The 17,404-nt window shown below is 54.0% G+C and overlaps 1 protein-coding gene across 1 annotated transcript; it reads right to left on the bottom strand.

Moving 5' to 3' along the window:
- Positions 1-14,365: 14,365 nt before the first annotated feature.
- Positions 14,366-15,164, bottom strand: LOC135988574 (placenta-specific gene 8 protein-like). The gene is made up of 3 exons (XM_065634626.1): positions 15,059-15,164; positions 14,767-14,891; positions 14,366-14,473 (listed from the first exon to the last, which is right to left on the bottom strand). The coding sequence occupies exons 1-3, from the start codon at positions 15,162-15,164 to the stop codon at positions 14,366-14,368; spliced, it is 339 nt and encodes a 112-aa protein (XP_065490698.1).
- Positions 15,165-17,404: the final 2,240 nt, after the last annotated feature.

The following is a 17,404-nucleotide window of genomic DNA, read 5'->3' as shown; positions in this document are numbered from 1 at the left end:
ATGGCAGCCACGGCGAGGTCCCCAGGTTTGTCCCTTCTCTGTTCAGAGGTGAAAAGAGCTCCGCGCCCTCACCCCTGCACATGGAGGCGATGTCTAAAAAACTGAAATAGTAATTTTGTAGGAAGAGGAGAAGGGAGCGCATTTTGTATGAGTAATAGTTATTGAAAGACTTGAAGTTATGAACACTAGGAAGGGCTGTGGAGCCTGAATCTAACATTGCTCGATATGATGCTCATCAGGAATTACTCCTGAGCCGCAGACCAGGCCACGGTGGTACCGTACAGTTGGTACAGCTCGGTGTCAGGTGCAAATCTCTAAGGAGTCCCTTTGGTCTGTCTCAGTAGCCCTGAAAATAGCATGACAGGCCTTTCCCTGGTAAGGCTCAACATTCACGCATGGAATGATTTCACCCAGAAAAGAGCTAGTTAAAGCACCATGACGGTAACATCACACATTTTACCTGAGTGGCAGGTTTCTCAGCAGGTTCCTGCTGCTCAACGCAGGCTGCATTTCACGGACACGTTCCCTCTGCCTTGGTGCTAGGCTTGGTGCTACACTGCCCTGCAGCCCTGGCACCCTCTGTCTTATGTGTGTCACACCTCTGCTTTGCTTTTCAGACCAAAGCCTTGCGTACTTAAACATAACTAGGAGAGATTCAAGACCTCTGGTTCCTGTCAGCGAGCACAACAGTCCCTGGAGTTGCTAGCACCCATGCTGGTGAAATGGCACCCAACCACCCTGCCAGTTGTGCTGGTACCAGCACTGTCGTGGTGGCACTGGGGGAAAACCAGTGTGTTGCAAACCTGAGCCTCCCACAGACGGACAGTCCCTGGCACTCACTCCATCACGTGCGTTCCCACCACCCCAGGGAGAAAACAGACCTCCAGGAATTGTCCACAGAACAGCCAAGGAGAGAAAGTAGATACAGAAGGGTCCGACACATCTGCCAGCCACATTGGCAATGGTGACATGGACAGTATGTACTGAGCACTGACATGTTTCCTTCCCACTGTGAAACTGCCGTGACCTCGTGGCTGTGCAGAACTGTCCCATCATGGGGGAATTGCCTGTGGGCAAACAGCAGCAGCAGGGTGTTTCTGGAGAACTCTTTCTCCTTTGCACACTGGGCCAGAAGCAGAGAAGCAAGTGGACCTGTTCAGCATCCTTCTTCCCTGATGCCTGCTCTCAGGTGACTGACACTTGGCTCTGCCGGCTCATTCTGCAGAGAGGATTTCCAAAATAGAGAGCTGCTTAGAGGCTATGCCCAGGACAAGGAAGTAAGTAGGACTGAGCTTGACCATTAGTAACAGTGGGATGTGAGGCTGGGTGGTCTGGTACTTCATGCAGGCAACCACCACAGCTTTGTGTTTCACACAGCAACAAAGGAACAGCGAAAGTGCTCCTTGACAGCCTGGGGAACAATTCTGGAGAAGCATGAAGACTGCTTCTGGGAGGGCTTGCATTCCTTAGCCTTTAATTCAGAGACAGCCCCATCAGAATGGAACCTGAGCCACTGCTCAGGTCATGCCTCGCAGCTGCCCATGTCCCCGAGGGAAAGGTGCCGTGCCTGGGGCAGGTTGCTCTCCTTGTGCCACCTGCACCAGGGCAGCTTCCAGCCGCACCCCACCACGCCACTGCCCGGTGAGCCGTAGCCTCTGGCCTTGGCTACCCGAGGAGGCATCAGGGTATCTCTTGTGTGCATGTGGCCGCTCTCCAGGGCTCCCGGGTCAGCTCGTGGGGGCTGGATGTGGGTCCCTTGTGTGAACCCGAGCCTCTCCAGGCCATTCAGCATCTCTGCGTGCTCTTTACTGATGCTCCGCTATCTTTGGGGCGCAGGGCAGTGCCAGCAGGACGGTACAGGCTGTCCATGCAACCACACAACATACGGGGAGATGCTTCCAGGCCCCCCCAGCTGCACGGGAGGCCCCATGTGCGCAGCCGGGCTCTTTGTGTGGCCACAGCCCCCAGGACCAGCTCGCCCACCTGTATCCGTGTGCTTTGTGGGGGCCGGGGCACACGCCCGACGGGCAGTCTGCCGGTTCTGGGAACCCCCCAGACTGTTTGCGAACATCCCCCAGGCTTAATTTCTGGTGTGGAGGACGGGTCGCTGTCAGTCAGAGCTCTGTGTGCTTCGACCTGCCTGGGGACACACGAGGCACCGCCGCGGGGAGCAGACACGGATTTGTCCCCGGCGTCGGTGGCAGCCGAGGCGCACAGCGGCGGGCGGCTGCCGGTGCCCGGCCGGGACGCGGCAGGAGCTCAGCCTGCGCTAATTGCTGGGTCCGTCGGCGGTTAATTGCTGCCCCCGATCGGCTCTACCGCCACCTGTGGCGGGCGGGGCGGGCGGCCCCGGGGCGCAGGCGCGACGGGGATTCCCGCAGACGGCGGTGGGAGTCGGTCTGTGTCTGATTTGGGAGCGTTGCGGGTGCTTCTGCCAGCTGGGAGGTCAGTGCCAACCGCGGGGTTTTCCCTGGCGCTGCCCGGCCCGCCGGGGGCCGTGGAGCGGGAGCCGCCGCCGCTGCCGCTCGGAGTGTCGGAGCCCCGGCGGGTCCCGCGGGCAGCGGGGGTGTCGGGCCGGCTGTGGCCGGGGCTGTGCGCGGCGGGGCTGTTCCTGGGGCGGCAGCTGCTCCGCTCCAGCCCCCAGCCGGGCCGTGCTCCCGGCGGCGCGGGGGAAGCCGCTGCTGCCCGCGGGTGTGCGGTGCGGGGTGGTCACTGCGGGCGAAGTGCAAATAAAGCCGAACGGCCGGAGCTCAGTAACCGTTTGCCTTCTCCGGCAGCTCCTGCAGAGAGTTCCAGGGCTGGGCCCTCCCCGGAGAGGGGGCTGCCCCCACCCCAGTTCCTAATCCTTCCCGGAAAGCGCATGTGGGGTCCCGGGCTGTGGGTGGGCTCATTCCCGTGCCCCCCAACATCACATCACATCCAGGGTCGGGCGTCAGAAATCCCCTGCCGGGTTTGGGGCTCAGAGAAAGAGCAAGTGCTGTGTTTTCAGCGTAGAAATAGGCTAAAAGTGCTGCATTTTTGGGTCTGAAAAGTAGAGTCAGGGCTCTGTGTTTCTGAAGCTCTGACTATAGGAAGTCCCATGTTTTCAGTACTTGAAAACAGAGACTAAGTCCTATGTTTTCCAAGTTCAGGAGAAAAAAAAAATATTAAGTCCTTCGCTTTTTGGGCTGGAAAATTGAGACTAGAAGTGCAGTGTTTTCAGGACTCACACTGCATTTCTGAAGCTCAGAAAAAGACTCCTGTGTTTTCAGTGCCTGGAAACACCGGCTGAGTCCTGTGGTTCTGGGTCTCAGAAAAAAAGCCAAGGTCTGCATTTTGGGGACTGGGAAACAGAGTCTCAGTCGACTGTTTTCAGCCTCCAAAACGGAAGCTGGGGGGGCGAACTTTGGGCAGGCGGAAGGCAGAGGCTGTCTCTTGCTCCTGGAGGCAAATTTGGGCCAGGGTACCAAGGTATCGCTATCGCCCGCGTGCGGCTCGTGTGGCTCTGGCTGTCGGTCATTGTGGTTATTAGAGGAGGATGATGTGGGCGTCCTCCCAGGGTGGTTCTCGAGTGGATGTTTTGGTGTGGCAAGCTTAAAGAAGTTGGTTTGTGATGGGGCCGTCGCTGCTGTGAATGGGCAGGTGTTATTGGATATCTCCTAATGCCATTAAGTGCTCTCCTGGATCAAGTGGTTCTGCGAATCAGGTCAGGCTAAGTTGTGAGGTGGTTTCTGTTGCTTTTTTTTGCTGCTGACGGTGCTTGCAGCATCTCTGAATGGCCTGAGCAGATGATGGGACTTGTGACTGGAGCAACTGTGGTTTCTGGCAGTGACTCCTGGCTCTGAAGGACAGTCCGGCACAAGGTGTGTGCCCGGGGAGTGGGAGACGGGAACTTTGGCCACCTCGAGGAGGCTGTTGTGCACATGAGCGCAATCACTCTCGTCTCCGAGCGGCTGGCTACATGTTCACAGGATGTTTAGAGAGGCAAGGGTCAGTCCAATGCTGTGAAAACCTCAGTGATCTCGGAGCCCTTTGGAGAAAGCCTCGGTTTAGTGCTTTTGTGTAGTGCTTTTGTTCCCCTTAGCTTTAGCTTTGGCCTCGAAAGAGGTACGAATCTCTTTTATTTCCCTTTCCCTCAACACAGAGCACATAAATCTTGTCCCACAGCCCACGATGGCTCATTTTGTTCTGCAAATGCCTCCGAGCACCCTGGGGAGCGGGTTGGTGCTCTTGGCTGGGGGTTCAGGACATGTGGGGTCCTGCTTCTGGGGACAGTCACAGTGAAAGAGATGGTGTCATTGTACTGTGGTGCCGAGGCAGCAGTTCTTGCTGTAGCAAAGGGGGGTTTTTAAGAGCAGATAACTGCTGCTAAAGCAGTCCTGCATTTCCACACCCTGGGTGGTGCCTGAGACAGCGGCATCTGAGCCATCAGCCAATGGACAGACAGTTCGGTTTGTGGTCCTTCTGCGTTTCTGACCTGAATGAAACACAGGGAGTTGTTTCTGTGCTGCCGGGGAAACTCGTATGGGTAAATTGGGGAATGCTGGGCTGGAGCTGCGCCTGCAGGGCAGCCAGTGTGGCTCAGTCTCAGTTATTTCTCCAGCCTCGGCACTGCACGTGTGATCTGATGTGGATTCTGATGTCCCTTTTCGCTCTCTCTCGCAGGCTGCAACCAGCGGCTGGACAAGTCACAGGTGACCCTTGCCTTCCAGGACCAGATGTGCAGCATCACCGAGCCCATCCATCAAACCCTGCATTAGTTCAAGTGTAAGTTACTCCTCAGGGGCCACCTCAGGAGAGCCTTCAGGCATCGTTGCACATTAGTTCCCCTCACTCAGTGTGCTACCTTTGTTGTTAAGCTTTTGGCAGTGTTAATTAACTAACTGACAACTTAACCCCAGGAAGGTGAGTGCTTTGCTCTGCCTGGAGCAAATGTTATTTTGCCCTGGGAAGTTTCTATCAGTTTAGATTTGTTTCCTGAACATGTTACGAGTGCTTAACCACAGCCTTGTGCTGGTGTTAGTGCAGGGGAAGGGAGAAATTTCCTTGGAGGTTATTGATGCTTCAATTCAAACTGTCTGGAGCAGCAGGGAAGAGGTGAGGTAGTAAGTCAGGTGAGATACCTCATGTAGTGCAAGGCCTCAGAAATGCTGGAAATCTACTTTTCCTCCCCTGGAGCACACCAGCTTCCTCCTCAGTTTCCCTGTGTACATACGGCCACAGGCAACAGCTCATGACTGTGATACCTGGGAGGAGGCTGCTGTCACCAGCACCCCCAGCAGCACAGGACTTGTGCACACCAGGCAGAGCAGGTAGTTTTATGTGAGATCTGTACTTGATAAGTCTCTTGGCTGGCTGACAGAGGCTGCACCTAAAGAGAGGGATCCCAAAAAAATGCCCCAGAGGAAGCAGCTATTTCCAGGTACCCTCAGAGCGATGTCAGCATGTCACATAAGACAAACACCCACATTCTGCTCTCTGGCAGCTCTCACTGCAAGATGCCCTCAAGTGCACATGATACCAGCTGAGAGCCACAGTTTCTTATGCTCAAAGATACTTGGTGACTTTAAGAGTCTTTTCCAACCTAGATGAATCTAGATTTTGGCAATTGTTAGAGACAGTCGCCAGCACCCAGCTGCCTTCAGCTGCATCACTCCAGCTCAGTAGCATGACCCAAAGCCTCGGGGGCTCAGCATCCCCCACCACACCCCCAGGCTGAGGTAGACAGGGGCACCCTGAAACAGGTCCAGCCCAGGGACAGAGAGGTGACAGAAGCTGTGGCAGAGAGAGCCAGGGCTGTCATCTAGAGCAGAGCACAGGCCCTCTGAGGGGAAGTCAATCCTGAGGTGGATCCTAGAACACCTCAAGTTGGGACACATGAGGATCCCCATTTCTCCCTCTCTCTGCCCCACAAGACTCAATGTTGCTGTTCAGCTCTATCTAGTGGGGGGAGTTAAAGCCAGCGGGGACAAAAGGTGAAAGACACAATAATGCAAAGCACTGACTCTAAATTGAATAAAATATTTTATTGTGAAGGCCAAACCCTGGCAGCACTCTTCCAAGCAACAAAGATAATCACAACAGGAACAGTCCCCCAGCACCACCTCTCCCTTGTCCTCACCCCCATCTTCTCCTTAACACCACACAGGTGAGCCCGAGCCACCAGCCTTCCGCATCCCTCAGGCTTTCTTCAAGGCATCTCAGAAGAGGATCTCCAGCAGGAGCACAAAGAAGAGGCCGTCCCCCCTTCCCCAACAGGTAAGAGATAAGCACACTTGCACAGGGTTAGCACTTTACACATAGGTAAAAGCAGACTGCTTCTAGGGGAAAAAAACAAACAAAACAAAATAAACCAGCAGCAGCAAGGAAGAGATTTGTTTGTTGGTTGTAGCAGATTTTTCCTCTCAGTGCAGCTCACTGGGAAATACTTCAGCTGTAGGAGTGCCAGAGCAGGGAAGGTCTGTTACCTTGGCTGAGAAGGTCCTGGGTGCCACAGGAGCCGATTGCACAATGTTGGCTGCAGCTGGGTTCTTCAGTCCCTTGGGTGACAGTTAAAGCAATAGAAGAGGCTGGAGTTCCTGGGGTTTTGCAGTAATAATTCATAGCTCTGTAATCTTTTAGTCCCTGGATGCTCATAACCTAAGAATATAAAACTTTGAGTATTCTGGTAAGAACACAGAATAATTACGTGAATGGTGTCTTTGCCTTGGTATCTGAGAGAAGCAGGCCCGAAGTAGCTGTAGGATTTCAGGAGTTCTCACATACTTCTAACTTCCCCATTACCCCCAATGGGGACCACACAGCCCTTGCTGTTGCAAAGCGTCCATGCTGCTTTAGACTCTCTCCTACTTAAGTGTGGAGCATAAAGCCAGACTTGAGCCCACGCTTGGGGCTCTGTGTAAAGTGAATCACATCCCAGCAGCAAAGAGAGCCCCCCCGCCCCAGGAGCCCAGTCCCCAAGAGCAAGACCCCCGCCACACACACCTTGTTCCTACCCCCACCCAGGCAGGCCCCAGTCATAGGGGCCCCCCCAGGTCCCCACTCAGGGTGTCCTGAAGCCAAAAGGGCCCCCCACACACACAGGGGGCCACTCTCAGGGGTGGAACTCACCCCCTGGGGAGGCTCCTCCCGCAGAGGGCTGAGGCCACCCCCTCAGCCACCATCTGACTGTGTCGCCCACCCTCCCACCCAAAAGAAAAAAAAAAACTCTAGAGATACACAACATGATTTAAATTTAAAAAGTTCCTAAAAGAAAAATATAATTTTTTTAAAAAACATTAAAAAACGAAATGTAAACTTTTAAGTAAAAAAACCTTCTAAAAAACAAAAAAAAGCTTAAAAATTTTTTTTAAAATAGAAATTTTTAAACACTAAAATACAAAAAAACTTAGACTTAAAAACCCCACTTTTAAAACAACAAAAAATTTTTAAAAAAGAAAACACTTCTTCCAGCCACCAAAAAGAAACAAAGAACCAAGGGCTCCGTCCTCTTCATCTTCTGCCTCTAGCCACCTAAAAAGCATCAAAGCACAAACTTACTAAAAATTAATTTAACACAACAAAAGCCCCCAATGCTCACCCAAAAGGCTCCTGCCACACAGAAGCCAGCCCTTTGTGGGGGGGCCTCTCCACTGCAGCCCACCCTTGGGGGACAACCAGGAGACAGAGGGACCCACCAAGTATGAAAAGGTCAGGACAAACACCAAGGGCTCCAGCCTCTTCACCCGCTGCCTTCAGCCACCTCCAAAGGAAAAAATAGACACCCACAAAATTATACACAATCACAGGGGCCACCACACAGCAGCCCCCACTTTGGGAACCCCAAGCCCAGAATACCAAACACTCACCACACAGCTCCAGCCTCTGCATCCCCTTCCTCCAGCCACCTGCAAAAAAAACCCCAAACCCACAAACACAATTACACTCTCCAAAAAAATACCTCAAGGCCTTACTGGGGAGGCCCTACACTCCAGGTCCCCCTTGGCAGACAACCAGAGCACCCCAAACACTCACCTCACAGCTCCAGCCCCTTCACCTGCTGCTTCTAGCCACCTACAAAAAACTAACACCCACATCCTTGTTCTGCTGCTCCAAAGCCTGACACATTGGAAAAAAAAACCCAACCAACCAACCAACAAAACCCACCATGAACAACAAAAACCAAACCACACCCTGCAGCACTGGGGCTGGGGGAGCCATCCTAGAGCCCCAGGACACAGGCAGCACCCACTGCCTGGGGGGCAAGTGAAGGGTCTCCCAGCCCTGCCCCTGCAGGAACCGCTCCAGGTTGCTTCAGGGTTCCTGACCTGGCTGCACAGGGCTTCACTCCACCTGCAACAAAAGAAAACAGAGAAAAAGACATCTAACTCCAGCCCAGCATCATCTCTAACCCACCCTCAAGACCATCACCTTCCCCTGAGCCCCCCAGCCCTGCAAGGGGGGCACAGCCACAGCACCCACCTGGAGACACAACCACTGTCGGTCCCGCTGCCGGCTCTGCTGCTCCGGAACCCGAAACACCTGGAAGTAAAGGAAAACTGAAATTCATGGAGTGCCCCAAGCCTCCAGCACGGGAGAAGGAAAAAGGAAGGGGTTACACCCAGGGAACCCCGCCAAGGCAGCCCCTACCCAGAGGAAAGGGGGGCTGCAGCTGGGAAGCGGCACCCACCCGGGGTGCGACACCCACCCGGGGTGCGACACCCGCAGGCAGCAGCGGGCTCCCAGCAGCTCCCCGCGGGCAACCAGGAGCTCCCAGTCACTACTAGGGCAGGGCAGCCCATACGCACCCAGGCGATCGTAGCAGCTCCCCGGTGACACCCAGGAGCCCTCAGTAGCTCCCAGGAAGCAGCAGTGAGGGCCGAGTAAGTGCCCATGGGCTCCCGGTCGGCAGCATCAGGTGCCCAGTGGGCACCCGGGAGCTCCTGGTCGGTAGCACCGAGCTCGCAGCAAATGCCCCAGTGGCTCCCAGCAGCCCCCAGAGGGGTTTAGGAGGCCCCAGCACGTGCCTTGGCCACCCACAGCCCTGCCCCAGGAAAGTCCCAAAAATCACAGACCTGTGCCGAAAAGTGACAGTTCGGTCAGGGCTGTGACCTCGGCTCCTGGGATACCGAGGGGGTTTGTGGAGGCAGTTGACAGGAAAGTGACAGAGGATGTTGATCTTGGTCAAGCTCGATGTTAATTTAGGGCTTGTGCTTGATTGCTTTAGGTGAGACTTTCAAACGAAGTGTGCTTCTCCTTTGATTATTCCATCTTAGCATCACCGAAACTATCAGGCACTTAATTATTTGGTTTTTACCCTACTAATTGTTTTCACCATAATTAGATTGTGTGTACATTCCTTTTAACTTGCCATTAGACGTTCTCCTGTTGCTTGGGCGTCTGAGCTAGACTGGAATCGTGTTCCAGTTTCTCGTGTAATGCTTCTCGTACATAATTATGTACAAAGATAATGTACGGCACTGATTATGTCCGGCTGTTGGAGACCACCTAAGAAAGATCTAACTTTGTGTCAGTTCGAGAGGATATTTTGGATGCAACCTCTCCCTGTGCAGAAAGTGGAATAACAACTATTACCAGCGCGTGCCTGCATTCTGTAGCGTCAGTAGGTCACATAGGCAGTTATTGAAAGAAAAAACAACGCGACTCCGTCTCGCTGCTGCGCTCAGCAGCGCTGGCTGCAGCCAGGTGACAAGGAGCCATTGCTACCTGTCAGATCTCGTGTCCTTTCCGCCTTTTGTGTCGGATGGGACGTGCGTGTGTGACTGAAGCGGCGGGTGTCGGTGCTAACAAAGATGCCTATCAGAGGTGAGAACAGCTGCAGGACAAGGCGTTTATCTAGACCTGTTTCAAATTAATATGGGATGCACTGGCACAGTCACTTTCCAAGTGTTACATTCTAAACATAGCTAGAGAGAAACACCTTGAAAAGCTATAGCCACTAAAGCAATACGTGGAGTAGCTGTTCTATAGGAAAGTCCTTAGATACCAAAAGCCTGTGTCCTTTGGCCCTTTTGGTAAGCAAGCAGTTTTACTTAAGGGCTGCCGAACTGACTATCCCTTGGCACGTGTGCTCCGAGTAGAGACTGTGTCTCTGGTTTCCTGAGGCGGACTTTACTGTCCGATGAGAGATTTTTGGCTGAAAACTTGATGTTATATGGAAAAACAAGATGTGCTTTCAAGTCTCTTTTATACAATAGGGGAAAACCACTGGCTTTTGTAATTGTCCGTGGCCATGCAACTTTCTGGTCTTGGCCTCCTCCAAAATAAGGAGCTCGGGCTCTTTCCCAGCTGTGCTGCTCCATGGCCAATATTGTACTTGGAATAAAAATGGGATGGCTGGTCCTAGCAAGGGCTAACCTGGGAGCAGAAATCCCCTTTTTCATAGAGAAACACCTCCTCTCCTCTGAGCCTGGGCATGGTTCTCCATCCAGGATTCACCTCTGCTCATTTAAGCTGCATCGCACAAGGTGACCCATCTGAGGGATTTATTCTCCTGCTGGGATCATGTCATAGTACTCAGAGACCCACGACCTAACCCTGGAGCTGGCCCCAGATCTGTGGCTTTTCAGGGTGCGATGGGGTGAGACCCGACATCTCACGTGGTCCTTGTGGCCAAGGACCAGGCTGAGCAGTGATGCTCTCCTCTGGGAGGGGGGCGGCAGCTTCTTTCATGATTCAGCATCACCTACTGCCGTTATCTCCCTAACAGATGATGGAGTTGGGGACCGGGCTGGCAGGGAGCAGGGGTGGGCAGGGTGCATGGACCCCCACTGGATGTGGGAGTCCAGTCACATTGTTCCCTGAGGCTGGAGACACTGACGTGCACCAGGCCAAATTAAGTGTTGGACTTAGTCTCTGGAGCAAAAAGTGATTTTTTTCCCCCCTTTTTATTCAAGGAGTGTACAACCACCAGAATAGTTATTGAATCATTAGTCAAAATTTATTCAGTATACATCGGTGACAGTTTATATTCAGGTTATGACAGTGGTTGATTTATAACCTTACCAAAAGCCCAGATTGCTGCCATTAGCTGGAGCTGCAATTAGGTTGTAAGAAGAAGTTGCTACAATGCAAAGCTGGCAGCAGCAGGAGCATGTCTTCTGGAGCTGAAATAACTCAGGACTTCAGGTAAACTGAGGTGGAACATCTGTTGTTCATAAGAAGTATCCAGTGTCCATCAGCCAGAGCTGTAACAAGCAGGAACATCTCATGTCCAGGAGGTGGAGCTGCCTGAAACTCAGAGAAGCCCAAGTGTCCATCAGCAGGAGGCAGCGTCTGTCCATCCGTCTGCTGGAGCTGGAGTGTCCATAACCTGAGCTGTGAGAAGCAGGAGCATCTCGTATCCCAGCCGTGTGTGAGCCAGAGCTGCCATTCGGAGCTGGAGCCTCAACAAGCTGGAGATGTAAGAAGCAGGAGCTGAAATAACTTGGAGCTTCATATACCTTGAAATGTAAGAAGCTGAAGTGTCCTTCGGCTGGAGCTGTGAGATCCGGGAGTGTCTCTTATTTGGAGCATCCAGGAGCTGGAGCATCTATTGCTGGAGCTGTAACTAGCCCAGGTGCCCGCCAGCCAGGAGCCGGGTGGGCACAGGCAGGGCTCTCCCCAAAAAGGAGCTCTTGCCAGGCATGAGCAGCAGGGAAGCGAGTCGTCCTTCCGCAAGCAGGGAGCCTGGCCTCTTCCCTCGGGGATTAAATCCACCCCCTCTCTGCAAGGAGGGTCTCTCCCCTCCCCGCCCTGTTCCTGTGGGCAGAAGCAGAGTGGGGGTCCCCCCGGTGCTCCAGGGGCACAGCTGAGATGGCTGCACGAGGCAGCAGTGTCTCCGCTGTACCTGCGAAACGGGAGAAAAAGGGTCAGAGCTGCCAGCTGCAGAGCCCAGCCCCACACAGAGCCCACGGGAGATGCCTGTCCCCCTCCCCAGCCTGAAGAACCTCATTTCTCCCCAGAAGGCAGGCGAGAAAGAGCATCATGCTCAAACCCCTCCAACAAGCAGGGTGCATTTCAGCAGGGCACAAAACAGCTGGGAGCAGCACTGGGGCTACCTGTGAGGGTGCAGCTGGGTGGGACCCCAACAGCTCTCACTCCACCTTCCCCGAACTCCCAGTCCCCCGAATGGGAGTCACACACCGCAGTGACAGCGAGCACAGGAACCGCACCGGCGAGCTGACCCACCAGCAACAACTGCTCTGGGAAGCCACATCCTGCACCCACTTCACATCTCTGCACCAAAAAGGTACAAAAGTAACATGGTACCTACCCAAGATGAGCTTCAGTATAAGAGCTGCTCCGCAGAAGATCTTCTGGGTAGATGGACTTTGCTGGGGACGCCAGGCTGGCTCCTGACTCCGTGACACGGCTCATCTGTGACAAGAAGCTTTTCTGTTGTTCCAACTCCTGGCAGCCGTTTGGTGAGTTTCTTGCTGGTAACACCTAAAAAAATGCACACAGGTGAGCATATGTACGTACTTGCTTTACTAGTCATTATTTGTAGTAACATAATAAAGAAACTCAGAGAAACATAGCTTCCCTGTCCTTGTGTGCTACAGCATCCTACTAACTCGCTGTCGTGGCCTTCACAGGTTGTGACAGTGACGCCTGCCCAGCCCAGGCAGCCTGTCCCGGGGCTCCCGCAGAGACAGGGACACGTCCCAGGCTGGTGTCACCCAACTTAGCCTGGCCCAGCTGTGCCCACCCTATGGCCCCTTGCATGGAGGAGGGGGTCCCCAGCAAGGCCAGTTTCCCCCTGAGATGGGGGAAACCTGCCCGGGGCAGCTCCACACAGTGCCAGGCTCCAGCCAGCCCAGGGAGAGGCGCCTCAGACCCCCCTAGAGACACCGTTGCCCCCATGCAGCCCCCAGCCCAGCGCCAGGCCCCGCAGTCCCCAGTCCCACTCTTGATTGCACCCGGTCCAGGCGAGCAGCAGCCACCAACGCCAACCACCACCACGGGGTGTTCCTGAGTAACAGCCGGACACAGCCCCGGTGTGTCTGACCCCGCCAAGCTCTGCTGTGGGCACAGCACCCCCATCTGCCCCTGCCCATGTCACAGCCCCCAGCTCAGCCCTGACGGCACAGGGGGTGCGCAGCTGTTTGGCCGCTGCTTCGGGCACTCACCAGGCATCGCCTGCAGCCCCTGCGTCCCCAGATGCTCCTTGGACAAGGTGCGTGCTGGGTGCTCCCACCTCTGCTGCACTGCTGCAGCATTGCCTTGCAAGGACAAGAGACCCTTGAGTACATGGGGGCACAAACTGAGTAAAAAACCACTTTTTCCTGTTAAAGGCATCAAAGTTTAAACCAATCTGAGGCAGCACTTGGGGCTGCAGCCCTTGTGTCTGCAGAGCAACCCCAGCCGCAGAGTTACCTCTTCCCTCTGCTTTGCCATGGCAGGTAACAGACAAGCCCCTGCACCCCCCAGCCCCAGCGAGGCACCGATTGTCCAAGCTCTTCCACCACAGCATCTTACACCCAACACCTGCAGCTGTGGGGGTCTCTTGGTCAGCAGGTCCCACGTGACAGGCTCCTAAGTTTGTGTGGTGGAAGCCAAGCAAGACAGGGATCCTCACACCATCACTGTCACTCCTTTGCTGCTGGTGGAAGCCAAGCAAGACAGGGATCCTCACACCATCACTGTCACTCCTTTGCTGCTGCCTTCCATGTGTTGGAGCTGGGAATGGCCCAGGCAGGACCAAGGATGGGTTCAACCCCCTCAGGCCTCTCCGGGTGCAGGATGGTGCTGTCACCAGCTCTGCAGGCTGCAGTATCCAGAGGAGAAGCTGCGCTGGCTGCAGCAGGCTTGGCTTCTGCTTTGCTGCATTTTATCTTGATTATCACTTTCACTGTCTGGTCCCATCCCAGTGCAGCTCTGCAAGATAAAGTCGTCTTTATCTGATAACCTCGGCACTGCTCTGACCACACAGTGTGCAAAAGCACAATGCTGTCCTCTGGTGTTGCAGGAGAACATGGCAATAAATAACGACACACACAGGCAAGAAGGCAAACTGCTGTTTATTGCTGGTGTCACCCAGGAAAGGGGGAACCAATGGCAACCCGAGCAAACCATTCGTGGTGCAGAGGCAACTTCCACCCGCAGCGGCTCCTCAAGGCACAGCGAGGATGGCGACATCTGCAACGGGACGGGAGAGGAGGGTCAGGGAGCGGGGCTGTGCCTTGCCGCACTGTGTGTGTCCCCCCGAGTCCTGACCCTTCTGTCCTGCACGAGGTTCCCAGCAACATTTTGCTGCAGGACAGATCACCCTTGTCACCTGGCCGTTACTATTTTGGCACCACAGCAACCCTGTGTCTTCAGTCAGATGCTGGTGGAAAGAGAGACTGCAGGAACCTACTAGGCTCCAGGCAGGACAGCTTTATAAACCTGCTCCAGCACACCAAACTTACCAGAATATGCCCATCTCCCTCCTCCGGTTGATGTCCCTTTTCAGCTGGCAGAGTGAGCACATGGGGCAGAACATGATGGCGAGCGAGTCACCCAGAATGGAGCCCTGCAGAGCAAGGGACATTGTATGAATAACCCCTTCCCATGGCAGCTTTGAAGTCTTCCTATTTTTCATCATTTACACGCCTGGGCACACAGCTGCTCATGCCTAGTGAGGAGCCGGAATGAGGTGGTGTGAGATGGGGTAACTCACAGCAGGGATGCAAACACATCCCCAGCTCCTTGCCCATGGGGTTGCCCATGCAATTCCCCGCCAACGCTCTCCCCCTCAGGCGCCCCCCCTTTCTCCTTCCCCGAGCGCACACCCCAGCACCCAGCTGCCACCGGGGCATCACTGACCGGGATGTTGTATCTGGTGCGGTAGAGCGTCCTCATGGCCACGCTGGGGCCGCACAGGCAGCACTCGTTCATGTCGCTGGCCACCTGGCAGCCCAGGCAGGGGAAGCAGAAGGCTCCGCAAATACCTGTGGGACAGAAACAGGCTTGGCTGAGGGGAAAGAGCGGGAGGGGGAAGCTGCTCCACCACCTGTACCCACCAAGGCAGGGCTTGCGATGCCACAGAAAAAGGAGGGAAAACACCAGAAACACTCTGCAAGCCAACAGTGGGAGCGAGGGGTACATGTGTACTTACAGACACCAAAGTCGGAGCAGCAGTCCAGCAGCCCCGACTGCCAATGGCCTGCCTGTGGGACAGACGAAAAACCAGGCTGGGCTGTGACCACATGGTGAGATGTCATTGCCAGCGCAGGGTCAGGTCCCTCCAGGCAGTTTGTGGTCTGGAAGGAAAAATCATCGGGGAAAGAGGCTACAGGTGTTTCTGAAGTGGATGTCTTGCTCAGGGTGCAGCATCCGAGGACAGAGAAGGGAGCACAGGTCCCCGAGGGGTCCCTGATGCCAGGGCACTGCCACTCCCACCACAAAGCATGAGTCTTAGCTGTGCCAGCAGCCACCACTGTCCTTCGCAGTAAAGCTCTCCCCAAAACCAGCCCTCCAGCAAAGGCAGCAGCACCCTGTCTCCCTGCCTCTGCAAGCAAAATGCCTCATTTTACAGAAGCCCTTCTGCTTCAACACTTCAATTCTGTCTTCTCATTCCCAGTTCAACTTTCCTCATTACCTACATAAAGTGGTATTTTTTTCATGTTCGCCGTTTTCCAAAGCTACTACAGCTCGGTTGTGGCTCTCCCAAGCTCTCAGAAGTCACCTTAGTCTTTGCTTTGTTCCCCAAGCATCTCTGCCTCTTTGCCTTCCTCTCTGACTCCGTTCTCCACCTGCTTGCTTAGCCAGCTCCAAGGCACAGGCTTGCTTTGTCCTTTTCCATCACCCACAGCCCAGAGCCCCGTTCCCATCTCTCACCCGCTTGCCTCATCCTTGTCTTCTTCCTCAGTTCCCTGGGGCCACCGTGGTCCCTGGAGCCCTGCTCCTCCCCATCCTTCCCCAGCGATGGGGACACAGCTTCTGCAAGCAGCAGAACTCCAGCTCCACAGCACCATCCCCAACCCCACCTGGCCCACAGAACAGCTGTGCACCCATCTCCACCACCTCCACTGTGGCCCCTTCCCTCCCTGCTGCACCCTGCGAGGCACGGAGCTATGATTAAAAAAATTAAATTAAATTAAATTAAAATAAAATATATTAAAAATAAATAAAATAAATAAAATAAAATAATAAATTAAAATATGCTCCCATAGGAAATCCTGTACAAACACACTCCCTGACCCATGCCCCAGGTACCTGCCCTGTGCCCAAGCTTGGCACCCCTCTGCTAAGCAGCACAGGGATGAGATGCAAAGGCTACAAGGGCTCTCTCCTGCTCACAACACACAGCCACACGTCCTCAGCAAAGAAATCACCGTTGGTCAAGCAGCCTGAGCTTCGGATCCCGTAACCACAGGTGGCTGCTCCTTTGCCCAGGAGGGGTCCCAGGGCCGTTCCATGGGGAGGTCCTCTCCAACCACCATGTCCCCACACAGCCCGTGGCTGTTTCTGCAATCAGCATTCTGAGTGTTTAACAGGGTGCCTTCGGATGGGTCGTGCCCTGCCTGCCCATGCCCAGCTTGGACACGTTTGTCCTGCCTGCGCGGGCAGCATTGCTGCCTGTCTGGGTGCTGGCTGGGGGTGCTGGCAGAGCAGCCCTCCCCTCCCCATCCCAGCGCTCCCTGCCCTTGTGTGACAAGGGAGTGCCCAAGTTTCATGATGCTGGGAGGAGCAAAAAGAAAAACAGGGGAAGCATTTACATTTTGAAGCAAGGGATGATGTCATTAAGCCCTGTAAATTCCGTTAAATCGCTATAAACTGAAAAGGATTGTTTGCACAGCAGTATTACACACCTACAGGGTGTTTCAAAAAGATGGACCCGATTTCACAATAGGAACATGATACAATTACACAGAAATTTACAAATGGTTTAATGAGTTATGAAGTAACCTTTTTATAAATGCTCTATGTTTCCTCCACCTGCTGTACAGACAATATCAACACAATAGTTGAATTCATATATAGTGATTTCAAATCGGGTCCACGTTTTTGAAACACGCTGTACACAGAATTTAAGTATTAAATGTAAATCTCTGGACATACAGTGGAATAAATACATTAAAATGCCCAGCACTCAGATGACCATCCAGCGCTTTACCTGTGGTCAACATGGGAGAGAGATGGGCTGTGGCATCACACGGCTATTGACTATCATCAACAGGTGACAAATGAGTTGGTGGCTTTGCCAGCAGCTCCTCCAGCCCCCCCATCATTTACAGACTGGCCTGGACACATCTCTTCCATCAGACACCGCTTTTTGCCATACGGGTGACCCTTGTCCCCTGGTAGTATGTGGAAAGGAGATGTTGAATTACACTGTAAGAAGGAAGAAACCTTGTAAAACGCCTCTCTGTGATTTGCTCCCCACTAGCTTTCTGCAGGCAGTGGGAGGGCGGCTGCACTAATTGTGTCTGAGACACTGATACCTGCTCCCACCAAGTGA

Source organism: Caloenas nicobarica, chromosome 4 (genome assembly GCF_036013445.1).
Source record: "Caloenas nicobarica isolate bCalNic1 chromosome 4, bCalNic1.hap1, whole genome shotgun sequence".
Lineage (NCBI taxonomy): Eukaryota > Metazoa > Chordata > Aves > Columbiformes > Columbidae > Caloenas > Caloenas nicobarica.
This window is presented reverse-complemented; position numbering and strand designations above follow the sequence as displayed.

Bases quoted from the DNA above. Each gene is read 5' to 3' on its own strand.
- LOC135988574 (XM_065634626.1), bottom strand. From the start codon at position 15,164: ATGACATCTCACCATGTGGTCACAGCCCAGCCTGGTTTTTCGTCTGTC. The intron at 14,892-15,058 runs GTAAGTACACAT...TCTGTCCCACAG, and splicing joins CTGCTCCGACTTTGGTGTCT to GTATTTGCGGAGCCTTCTGC. The intron at 14,474-14,766 runs GTCAGTGATGCC...CTTGCTCTGCAG, and splicing joins GCACCAGATACAACATCCCG to GGCTCCATTCTGGGTGACTC.